Raw genomic sequence first — 12604 nt, forward strand, 5'->3', positions numbered from 1 at the left:
CTTGTAGTGGATGATGTTAATGCAGTTTTTTCAAATATTAATTCATTCATTATATAGGGATGAGTGAAAAACGAAATGGAATTTTCTGATGGGTTAAGAGTTAGTCATTATTTTAAATTTTACTATTAATTATTCAGTTTTTCACTCATTTTAAAGATAACATCAGTGATCATTTCTAACTTATAGCTCTATTTGCACAAAATAATAGTATATTGCGCACATTTAAGTATTTAATTATTTTATATTCACTGTTTCCGATAAATTCATTAAAGAACTTTGCGTGGTAGCACATGCGGTCCACGTCACCAAATTTATACTTTTAACTTGTAGTGTTTTAAACTTGTAGTGACAGTGTCAGGGTTGGAGTTTTTGCCGGCAAAAAGGGTTTTTTGCCAGGACAGTGGCAAAAACCAAATTATCTAAATTGCTGATTAAATATTATTACAAAATACTTGAAACAAATTTAAATCAATCATAAGGAATAATAATTTTGATACATTACATGAAAAAATTATTTTTAACATATTAATAATTAATGTACCTAAGGGTAATAATTTTTAAAAGATTGAAAGTTTTTGATCTCTTTTCATTTTAGAATCCCTAAAATAAATGTTTTTTTACAAATAAATATTATTATTTGTATAATACTATTATTTATTATAAAAAATTATTATTTGTACAATAATTAATTACACATGTTGATAGATATTTTATGCCTTAAATTATATTTGTATTAATTTAAAATAAGTTCATTTCACTGGAAAAAGGAGAATAATCACAAATTTTCCTATCAATAATGTTTTAAACTACTAAAATGATATATTATTACATTATCATTTAATTATGGAATAATAGTTTTGTTAATTTTTTTGTAATTATTTATATTCATAGTATATATTTCAATTTTAGGAATAATTTTGTATCAAAAATGTGTTTTTGTCCTCTCATCTTGGACAATATAGGTTTTTGCCACTTTGCTTGGCAAAAACCTGTTTTTTCCAGGACGGTTTTTACCATGGTTTTTTCTACCTGCGGCAAAATCTTGCCAACCCTGGACAGTGTTAATGCAGTTTTTTCAAATATTAATTTATTCATTAAATTTAATTAATTTTAGCTTTATATGGAAGAAAAAAATTTAAATTATTCAATAAAAAGTAACTTAAATAAAAATTTTCTTTGTTGATCTAGGTAGAAATTGACTTTAAAAATATTTTTTTATATATATATTACTACTTGTTTTTAAAGTATAGTCATGAATATGTCCTGATCTTTCTTCAAAGTTTAGTGATTGTTTCAAAAAACTAATTTGTAGATGCTGTGTGAGAAAGGTCTTAGTGCAATGGATGTCTCTCATAAGAAAATAATTGCTGAACTGGAAGAAAGGCATGAGAGGGAATTGGATGAATTGATGGCTGACAGAGAGAAAGCTTTGGCCCAAGAAGCACAAGCTACGGCAGTCGGTCAGTCTCTTCTGTTTATTGTGTCGACTCTGTAGTTTGTCTTAAGTAAGAACTCCCCTAACCATTCATCCGTGGCGGTGACTATGGTACCGAGGTATAAACCCCGTGGGGCAGAATCCTGGCGACATTGTCGCAGAACATTACAGAGTTAATGCAGAATGATTTTTCTTTTGAAAACTAAAAAAAAAATTTCTACAGAAATTTTCAATGTAAAATTTACATAATATTTGAATCATGCATTTAGATAATCACTTTTCATGCGTTCAATTTGCGTCGATAGTAATGTTATCCGGGGTCCGTTAAGGGACCCTTCGCATAATATATTTTCATAAAAACAGACAATTCACAGAAAAATTTATTTTTTAATTGGACCCTTCTGATATTTGTTTATCTTCATTATTGTTTTGTTAATTGAATAAACCATCCCTGGGAGAGGGGGTTAAGACAGTTCTAGACAAACTAAGTTTCTGTAAGTTTAAATTGCAAATGTAGTATTCTAAGAAAATATTTCTACTTTTACAAACATCGTCTGCACATTCTTAGTAATGTTAAATCATAAATTTTTTTGTAAATAAATAATAAAGTTAATTAATAGAATATTATGTAAATAAAAATTTATTTCTGGCAATTTTTTAAATAAAATACTATAAATTTACGAATTGTTTAAGTTTACTTAATGCATAATACATTAAAAGTGATATGTTACTAAGTTGTGTTATTTAAAATGTGTCAATTAAAATTATTAAAAATGTGAGTGATTTTGTTTCCATTATTCGTCTGAAATTAATATTCTGTGTTGAGCAGTATAGGCTAAATACCAAATATTGTTATATTGCATCTCTAATTTAATAGTATCAATTGTTGAGTAGAATCTTGTATCTATTCACAATTTAAAAACTTCTTGAAAAGATTTTTAGCAATTTTTGTAATAACAGGACCCTATTTGCACAAATTCACAAAAGCAGGGCTCGGGTTGAAAGAATGTGACATAATGCTTATTTTATATTCACAATTTATGAATAGTTTAATACAAAACAGGACCTTTCACAAAATGTTTTGACAGACCTTTGGTTATAATGTAATCTTTTGATTGTATTTTTAGCAATTGTTTATATTCATGTGGTTTTTAAATATCCCAATATATTTGAAACAATATGGAAAATTGGAATCGTGCATTTGAGTATTTACTTTTTAAGGCAATAATTCTATCAACTTTTTGGCAGTTATTGATATTGATTTCTTCATAGTTTTTAAATCCTATATTCTTTATGCAATATTATTTATTGCAACAACCTAATCTTGAAACAAAGCGCGCATTTGAGGAGCCCGATTCGCGTGATTTCATTGTCAATCTTTTTTTTCCGGCAATTACTGTTGAAAATAGGAGCCAGCTTTTTAAGTTTCAGATATGGCAGACATCTATTATAAATAAAGAATTCACCTCAAAGAATAACTTTAAATATAAAGAAAGAAAACTACACTCAACAAAACTAAAGTTCTTCAAGAGAAGAACATGCTCTATACAAAGTAAAACCTAACTAACTAAATACAAAAACACCCACTTCCTTCTAGCTGAGACACAGCAAGGAGGAAAACACTGCCCATCTATTTGTTTACATTTTCTAACAATTACTACTACGGATTTCATGATTTTAAATTATGTTTTTTTATTGTAATGATTATTTAAAAAATGCGAAGAAAGAAATAATTCGTGTCCCCCCCCCTCCTGCCCCAAGAAAATGCGAGAATATCACCCATAATATTAGAATAAAAAACTATTACATGTTCAATTGGGAAAAAAAAGCAGTTTTTTTTTTTTTTTTTTTGTAAAAGCTCTTTTGTTATTTTAAATTTGTAACATATATGTTTGTTATTATTAAAAGTATCTTACAGAAAGATATTATTAGTATAAGAGAGAAATGCCACAGAGGTTACAAGGAATTTCACTCCTCTTTTCAAAAAATAGTACTACAAACTATGAAGCAAAGTAGTTACTACTACTTCATTACTTGTAGTGCAGGTGGGAGCCAACCTGCGTCTCTTTGAAGGATTATCAGTGGCTCTGGATAGATGTACCAGAGTTCCCTTTTCATTTTTGTCCTACTATTTTTGAAAATTATTATCGTTCTGTATGTGTTTCAAAATGTTTTTTAAATTTCTGACAACAAATATGAAAGTAAGTGCAACATTGTAACAAATTTCATTTCCATCCAAGTAATAGAGATGCAAGAACATCAAGCTCTACAATTAAAATAGAAGTCAACGTCGATTCCTGAATATTAGAAATTTGTACAAGAATTGAAGTATCCTGAATTAAAAAAGGCTGCTTGTCGAATTATTTCAATACTCTGAACAATGTACTTCCGTGAATCATTTTATTACACTTTAAAATTCGTAAAATCCATGTTATAGTGCTTTTGTTCCACTGACTGAAAATAACAAAACAACTTAACTTTTCTAAAATACAATTAATTTTATCTGAACATTATTAAGAACATCTGATTTAAAGCTAGTTTTGAAACCTTAACTTTGAAATAGCATAACTAAATTTTGTGATGCTCTTTATTTGTATTTTATTTTTCTCACATTTATTTTGCTAGCTTTGGAAGCTGTTAGAAAAGCTCATTCAGATGAATTACAATCCTTCAAAGAAGAATTTGTGATAAAAATGAACAAAAGGTTTGAAACAGAAGCTGTCAAAAAATGCTATGAGTAAGCATTAGTTTATATTTTATTTCCAATATGTTTGTTAAGTATTTATTTGAAATATACCCAGCATTTAACCACCAGATTACATATGTTGAATGCAAATCAGAAATGCTATTTTTTCTAAAGTATAAAAGAAAATTTATTATTGGGTTATATGCATACGCTCCAACAGCTATGGAATTTTCATTGTTTCAGAAAATATTTTTTTCTCATGGTTGCAAAGCATATTAATAAATTAGATTTAAAAGAATTTTGTCTGCCACTACACATAAATTATTTCACAGCTGCCAACTCCACTGGATTTACCAGTAGACTACTGGATTTTGCTGGTTTTGAAAAATCCCTAAATTGAGTAAGTTACCTAAGAAAAAAAAATCCCTGTTAAAAAAAAATTATGGCTTACTTGAATATTTAAATAAGTATTGCTAAGACTTAATGAACCGAGCCTGATTGATAGTAATAAGTGTGAAGCTTTTTTTTTATGTAAAATTTTCTGTTCATTTTTATTTAGAACTCTTTATTTTTAAAAATTAATTAAAAAAATTTAGCTAACTTTTTTTTCAATTACTTGTTTATTACTATTAAAAATAAGCTAACATGATAACAAAAACATTTCTAATTCATTTAAGGAATAAATGAAAAGCATTGCAGACCATTTATATTGTTATTAAGAGTGATAAAGTTCTCTGATGACTATAAAAATAGTTTAAATTCCCTACATGTAAAATATTAAGTATATTATTCACCAGTTAGCATAGCATTTATATTATTTCATAAATCTAGTGTATTTAGTCCTATCTATGTTGGCAGCTATGTTAATGCTAAGGGGATAATTTTTTTTGACGTAGCAAGAAGAATACCGTATACGTAGCAAGAAGAATACTGTATTTTTCGAAGTATACTGTATATAGAATAAATGTCCAAGATTCACTCAAATGTTATATGTTTAAATTTGTTGTATTATGAATGTGTTTAAATTTTACAATTCTACTTTTTAAATTTTATGATTGATGCATTTTAAATGCTCATAATTCACATGCAACCTATCTTGTCTAACAATTTTTTGTATCAACATACTAGCACTTCTAATTAATTATATCAGATTAATTATTTTACCTTGTTTGGTTATATTCATTCATAATTACTCCAAGGTGCGTAGCGTTAATTTTCTAGCCTTTAAAAAAATATTTTTTCTTTGCTGTGTCAATTGTTGTTTCTAAAATATAAAAAAATGCATGATTTTCACTATTTTCTCTGCAATATTTATCAGAAACTAGTTATTTTATCATGATTATGTAAAGTTTTTGAATGAAAATGTTTTTGAATTTTATGTTTATAAACTAAGAACTTTAAAAATTTTTACTTACTTTTTGAACTTAGAATTTTTTTTTATTTTATTACTGCACAGATCCTAATTATGAATTTTTTTATTTTGGAAAATAATTAAAAATATTTTTTGAGTGATTAAAAGGTGGTTATTTTTGTTGTTGAAAAGCCTGGCTGCGCTTTTCAAAATAATAATAAGAGTTTTTCATGTGTGTTTTTTAAGGTCTGACCTGTCGAGTGTTAAGCATGAAATTCTGTCAATGACTGAGAAATACTCTGTGAAGTGTCTGGAAAATGCAACATTGCACGAAAAACTTGAAATAATGAATCACCATTTAAAATCTACTACAACTCAAGTGAGTCAAACCTCTTAAACAGGGCTTGCCTCTGTTCATATATTATACACACTATATTAAGAGGATACACACTTTGCTCTAGCTGTACTAGTTTTAATTGCTGTTGTGTCAGCTATATTAGTCTAGCTATACTAGTTTTACTTTTTCTCTCTGGAGAGTAAGTTCTTTACTTTTCTGAAAAAACTTAAAGAAATAAGAAAGAGCTTAACATACTAAAAACAAATAATGCTATAGTAAATGAAATAGTTTAGTATAGCTGAAATATCATCTGTAAATATCCCATAGATAGTGCTTTGAGTGTTCACCACTTTTAAAAAATGAGTATAAAAAATAGAATTCCCAGTTTGTAAGGAAAAACTCAAAATTTCCTGCATCATTCCTGTTATTTTAGGTGATTTTTAAATTCCCTGTATTTTTCCAGGTTTTCTCTATTCTCCCTGTGGAGTGGCAACCCTGTTAAAATGCTACTTTAGACCCTTTCAGTTTTCAATGTAAATATTTTGTAGAAGCAGAATGAATAGAGCATAAAAATATGTATAACACTAAATCTAAAAATATTTTTTATAGTTGTATATTTTTTAATTGCCTATGGGAATTTCATATAGCCTTTTCTGAGAGGACGAGATAAGTTTTATATAGGTAGCACTACATAATAACTAGAAACTGCTTTCTCTGGTGGGGGGGGGACTTTGTCATTGGAAAAAGTGTATGTTAGCAATCAAGGAAAGATTGCAGAATAGCAGTTTGTGATGACCAAATAGAATAGGGTTAAAAATTTGTTTTTACCATAATATTCTTCACACTAGAGATTTTAATCTAACCTGCAAATAATCAACATTTTGGAGTATTTTTCACAACTTTTAATACATCATGCAACCCATGATAAAAAAAAAATTTCTTTTTTGTTTGAGAAATTAAAAAATTTTTTTGAATCGACATGTCTTTTATTTCAATTTAAAATTCTTGGCTTGAAACTAAGTAACTGATTTCATTAACCAATGAGTTCATCACTTAATATGCAGTTGACAAATTAAGACAATATTCAATACATTACTAAATCATTATTTTCTTTTAATATTTACAAAATTTTATTTTTTAATGTATCAGTTTGTTGTTTAAAATGTGTCTGTTTTTCTATTCTAATATTTCCTGATAATTTTACATTTGAATTGTGTTTGCAGTTAGCGTAAAGTTGAAAAAAACTTTTTTCTTAATTTTATTATTTATTTATTATTGTGGTTTTCTAAAAAAAATATGTCAAATTAACTAAACTATCACAAAGTATTTTGTAGTATATAACTATTCATTTCGGCTATAATTCATAATGTTTCCATTCTGGGATTTAAAACTATTCACGTTTGTTTGTTAAATATGCTTTTATATTGCTTTACAACTACGCTTAACATGCAATTTTTTTTTTTGTATTGCTAAATTTTTCTACAGGGTTGTAAAAATACCTTTATTTTTAAGCAATAGTATATTACAATTTCATTACCAATGTATTCTTCAATCATTTTTTTAAAACTTCATTTCTAATTCTTTGTAATTTTAAAAAAAAAACATTTAAGATTTAATATTTATAAAATCTCTATATATCTCAAAATATAAAACGTCTTAAATTTATTTTTCCTCAAGGTATTAATTTACTACAACTTATTTTGAGCTATTGAATGTTTGTTTCATTTTAGACCAAAAAATTTTAATTCATAAATTTTTTTAAATTAAAATAAGTAGTTTTGCATTGCTCAATAAAATATTTATTTTACTTTTTATTCTATAAGCATTATGGTTCATTTAAATGAACTTTTGTACCACGTGGTGTGATAAAAAAAATAAAACATTTCCCCCCATCTTTTTTTTGTTGAGAAATTTACTTTTTTATTTGAAGAAAAAATGATTTGTTTTTTTAAAAAAGGTATCAGTTTGGTACTCTTTAATGATTTTTAATATGCATTTAATTGCAAATATGTAACTAATCTGTCTTATAAAAAGAATTTAGTATCTAAAATAATATTGTTTATATAAAAATTACTGTAAATAAATAATAATATAAAGTGTTATATAAAATTTTGCTCTATTCTTAGTTTCCATTCAGATTTTTTTTATGGTTAAGATTTATAAAATAAATAGTAGATGCTAGTTTACAAGATAAAAGTGTATCCATTGCAATTTTAATTATGTCTAGTGTTTATAAATTTAAAACCAGTTTTGTGTTCTTTATGTATTTCAAAAGATGATTTTCTATTTAAAGAATTTTCCATATTACGAACTTATTATCGAGGTTTAGTGACTTTGCTAAATAGAGGTGTGACTGTATAGATGGATTATGATTGGCTAAATTTTGATTACTCAAATGTATTATTTTAGGTTGTTGAATTATTAGCTAAAAATCAAGAATTACAAGCTCGCTTGACTTCTGTTGGTTATCAGAAACAAGAGGAGGCTATATTATAATTAAATTGCCCATCTTATAAATTAAGGTAATTACTTCTTCTGTTTTACATAATTGAAGAATTTAATGAAAAAAACATTTTACAGACAAATTTACTTCAGAATATATTTTTCTATCAACAAAATGAGTCATATTTTACAAATTTTCATACACTTTCATTAATCTCTTCAATTATCATGTATACTATTAAATGAAAAAGAATGTTTATAAGTTTTATGAATCATTAGTGTAAGTATAGTGCGGCTTTCAGGAGAACTCCTCCAGGCATCAGTATCTATGAGGAAAAGTCACTTTGAATAGGAGTGTGGGGTGAATAAGGTCAGCGTGAGTAAACCAAGCATTACACCATCATTTGAATATGGTTTCAGCCCGGAGGAGTTCTCTCAAAACCAAACTCATACCTGCCAACATTTTATTTTACAACCGTCGTTTAACAGTTGATCCAATTTTTGGGTTTATGACTGCTAATGTTCAGCCTTGTCATTTTGAATCCAAAACAGAAGACAAGAGAATTCCTCGATCAAGTAGCCTTCTTTGTGGACTTTTTGATGGGACTAACACGCATTTGCGTTACATTGAGAGGAAGACCACGAGAACCGCCCACGATTAGCCTGTGATCAGTCTACCATTGAGGATATTTAACGTCAGCACTATGGTCGGTGCAAGCGGGGTGCGGAATTCGTATCCACTGGCCATCTCGGCTTTCACCTGCCAACATTGGAGAAACTAAAGAAAACTTTTCTAAATCATTATTTATAATTACTTAAAATATAAACACTCAACATGCTGTTGTACTGGCAATAGCACCATCTGTTGAGGAATAAGAGAAGTATTTTTGCCATTAGCAGATATTTTATCGCCAAAATTCATTATCTTTTTTTTAATTTAAATTTCTGCAACAAATACGGAGAAATTTGGGAATAAAGAAGTAAACAGGAGACTTGGCTGGTATGGAGGTTGATAAAATGAGTACTTAGTAGTATTAAATCTTTTTTTTTCTTCAAAATTTCTGTTTAATATTGATATATTATGAAATAATATTGACATATTATGAAATGTATCATTTTTTACAGGACCTACAATGCCAAGATTTTTGCAGATAGTCCACCAAGTGCCTGGCTTGGTGTGTTATATCTCTAAAAACAGAAAATTGTCACAACAAATTTTATCTCATTGTACTTTATTCATTTTCCCTAGTGACTTAATTTCTCACTTATTTTTAATTTAGAATTTTAAGATTGTTTGTGATTAATTAGGATAATTACGATAAAAGACAGAGGATTTGTCAGCTTTTAAGCTTGTTTATCTCAGGGTTTTCCATAATTTTCACTTCTTCTGTCTATGAAAAAAGAAAAAAAATTCTCATTTTTTATCAAGCTATTAACATTTTTTTCTCTCTCTAAAAAGCTACTTATTTGTTTTCATTATTTTTATCATTTGTTTTAATGAAATGCAAGTTTAAGTTTCCAAATATTTAAAGTATAAGAAAATATGTATTATCTTTTATTTTTCACAGCTTGCATACTATTGTAAAATATCTCTGTAGTTCATATCTCTCATTGATGTCTTATTTTATTAAAACATTTCAAGAAGAAATAAAACAGATGCAATTTTCAAAAAAATTAGAGTATATATTTTGCTATTTGCTCAAATAAAATATTCTTTAGCAATAATTTGCAAGTTGTGTAAAAATTTAAAAACATGAATGCAATTATTTTATGTTCTCAATATTTATATGAATTTTCCTACAATGTATTTGGTTAAGGCTTTCATGAAATAGTAATCACAGTAAAAGTTTTAAAATTTTTACTATTACCCTAGTCTTCCATGCAACATCAAAATTCTATTTCTTAATAAACATTAAAATGTTTTTTTTTTCTCCCTTATAAATTTGAAGCAAACTCTAAATTTTTTTTTAATATTTTCAAATGACTGAAGGGAAATAATACAATTAGGCATAATCATTATACTTCTCCTTTTACCAGCACTACAGCCAGTTGCTGGTTTTAAACTTTCCATCTATTTATCTCAACCTTTTTTTTGTCTGCCTCTCCCCTTAACCTATAGAAACTAAATTTTTATACTAAGACTGTATAAATATATGCATGCCTTGCTTAGCTGCTGGACTTAATAATTAGTTCCCTAAATTTGTTGTGTTACTCAGAATTGTAGGGTGCGCAAAAAATATAAAGGGCCCACACTAAATAACTTTTGATCTCTCTTCACATTAAAGGACTTAATTTTAATGATTCGAGGGGGGTGACGTAAAATATGCTAATTAATTAGTACAGACAATATTTTAAGTTACGTAATCAGACACTTTTTCTTTCCTTGATGGATTATAATTTCTGATTCTCAAAATATAGAGTAGCTACAATGTGGGAAATATAGTCCCAATAGTTAAGACAGAAGAGTTCAAAATTTAGAACCCCTTAATTTCACCATATTTCGAGAACTTTAAGCGTATTGAAAAATGCTTGCATGTAGTTGTAACATTTGTTAATCCGAAGATAATTTCATAAAAAATATAACTTTTAGTAAATATTAATTTGTCTTTTATTTTGGGAATTGTAAGGCAGGTGAACTTTTACATCATTTTAAAGAATGCAAGGAGCAAAATCCGTTGAATAGTTCCAGACATATAGAATTTAAAAAAAAAAAAATTCAATTTCTCAGGCTAGTATTTGATCCTTTTTGCTAAAATTTCAAATTTTTTTTATAAATGTAAAAATTTTTATACCTTACAATTCTAAATTTTGGATTATTATTAAATGATATAATAAAAAATACATATTTACTAACAGTTATTATTTTTTTTTTTTTTGAATAAACTAATTTTATTATTGTATGCAAAATTCTCTAAAAAGTTCTCAAGATTTGGGGAAATGCGCAAAAGTAAAAACCAAGAGATTCACACTTTGGACCCCTCTCCTGATCTAACTATTGGTACCATATTTCGTGGGTCGGAAATCCTAATTCGTTAGAAAAAAAGGTATGTTTATACAATGAAAGTATATTTTTGTGTCTGATTTCTTAAATTCAAATATTTCCTGCATATTTGAAGTCACCTCCTCGCGACATTAAGATTGAGTCCTACAATGTGATCATTAGATAAAACGTTATTAAGGGTGGTACAATTATGTTTTTGCACACTGTACCGTATTCTTAACCGCACCGAAAATTCTTGGAAAAATTGTAAACTGAAATATGGAAATTAATGTGTCGATTAAATGAACTTAATATATTTAACATACGCACGTTAAATCAAAAATTAAATAATGTTCTGCAATTTTATTTAAAACAAAACATTTTTTTAATAAAAAAACTTCCAATCGAGCTAATTCTTGGATACTAATTCGGGACTTGAATTCACAACCAAAAGTAAGATGACTGCCTGTCTACTGTTTTATTAAATGATTTTTCAAATTTTTTTTTTATTTATTTAGAATTTAAACCTGAAATCTTAGTAGATATAGTTTGTTTACACTTTAATTCAACGGATAATATGTATTCTTTTGCGGAGTTGCATAACAAAAAACAAATGCCAAATTGACATGTATGCTCAAATTTAGTAATTACATACTTTCATTATTTTTATGCCTGGAAATTCATTTATAAATGTATTAATTATAGATTCTATTGTTTGTCATAATTTTGTTAGTTGTATCTATAGTAACCAAATAGTGTTGCAAACTTATTCTGTTTGTAAAGTCAGTATGCATTTTTTATTATATTTTTTAAACTGTAGAATATTTGTAAAATATGTACAGTTCAAATTTTTACTCTAGCAATAATGAAAGTTTATTTTTAAGTGTAGCAGTTGTTACAAAATGTTTTGTTGGTTGTATATAGATGTTAAGTACAAAGCTATAATAAAAGACTTTATTCAATCTAAGTTAACACCGGTTTTTTAAAGTTATTCAATTTCGCCTGGACTGACTCATTCTCATGCATGGGGGAAAGGATGATGAAAGCGATAAATTTTAAAAATCAGATGACAAAATCAAATCAATAATTGTATTCATAGAATGACTCGTGTGTAAGGAACTATAAAATTTTGAAATTCTTACTATCGTAATTAACCAAACAAAAAGGTATTGGATCGAAGTTTTTCAATTTTCAGGGTTATCACGGAAAAAGAACAAAATGTTTTCAATAATATGACTAAAATATTATTAAATGACGTAATTGTTATATACAATGATCCATTTAGTCAAGTGGCTAGCAAATATGATAGTTTTTATATAAACGTTATTGTTTTAGCACTACATTTTTATATTAAAAAAATTAGTATATTTGCA

At 27.0% G+C, this 12604-nt stretch overlaps 2 protein-coding genes across 2 annotated transcripts in view; one reads left to right on the plus strand and one right to left on the minus strand.

Moving 5' to 3' along the window:
• Positions 1 to 12198, plus strand: part of LOC107457389 (uncharacterized) — a 168801-nt gene extending 156603 nt beyond the window's left edge. Inside the window, exons 17-21 of the mRNA XM_087158681.1 lie at positions 1313 to 1460; positions 4061 to 4172; positions 5719 to 5851; positions 8219 to 8331; positions 9377 to 12198. Coding sequence (XP_087014807.1) covers positions 1313 to 1460; positions 4061 to 4172; positions 5719 to 5851; positions 8219 to 8305 — 480 coding nt within the window. The 3' untranslated portion in view covers positions 8306 to 8331; positions 9377 to 12198. The remainder of the gene's footprint in view (positions 1 to 1312; positions 1461 to 4060; positions 4173 to 5718; positions 5852 to 8218; positions 8332 to 9376) is intronic.
• LOC107443891 (uncharacterized) overlaps positions 1 to 12604 on the minus strand; it is a 40474-nt gene that overhangs the window by 1061 nt on the left and 26809 nt on the right. The gene's annotated exons all lie outside the window — the stretch shown is intronic.

The sequence above is a fragment of the Parasteatoda tepidariorum genome, chromosome 3, assembly GCF_982258835.1.
Source record: "Parasteatoda tepidariorum strain Cologne lab strain chromosome 3, Ptep-v5.0, whole genome shotgun sequence".
NCBI lineage: Eukaryota > Metazoa > Arthropoda > Arachnida > Araneae > Theridiidae > Parasteatoda > Parasteatoda tepidariorum.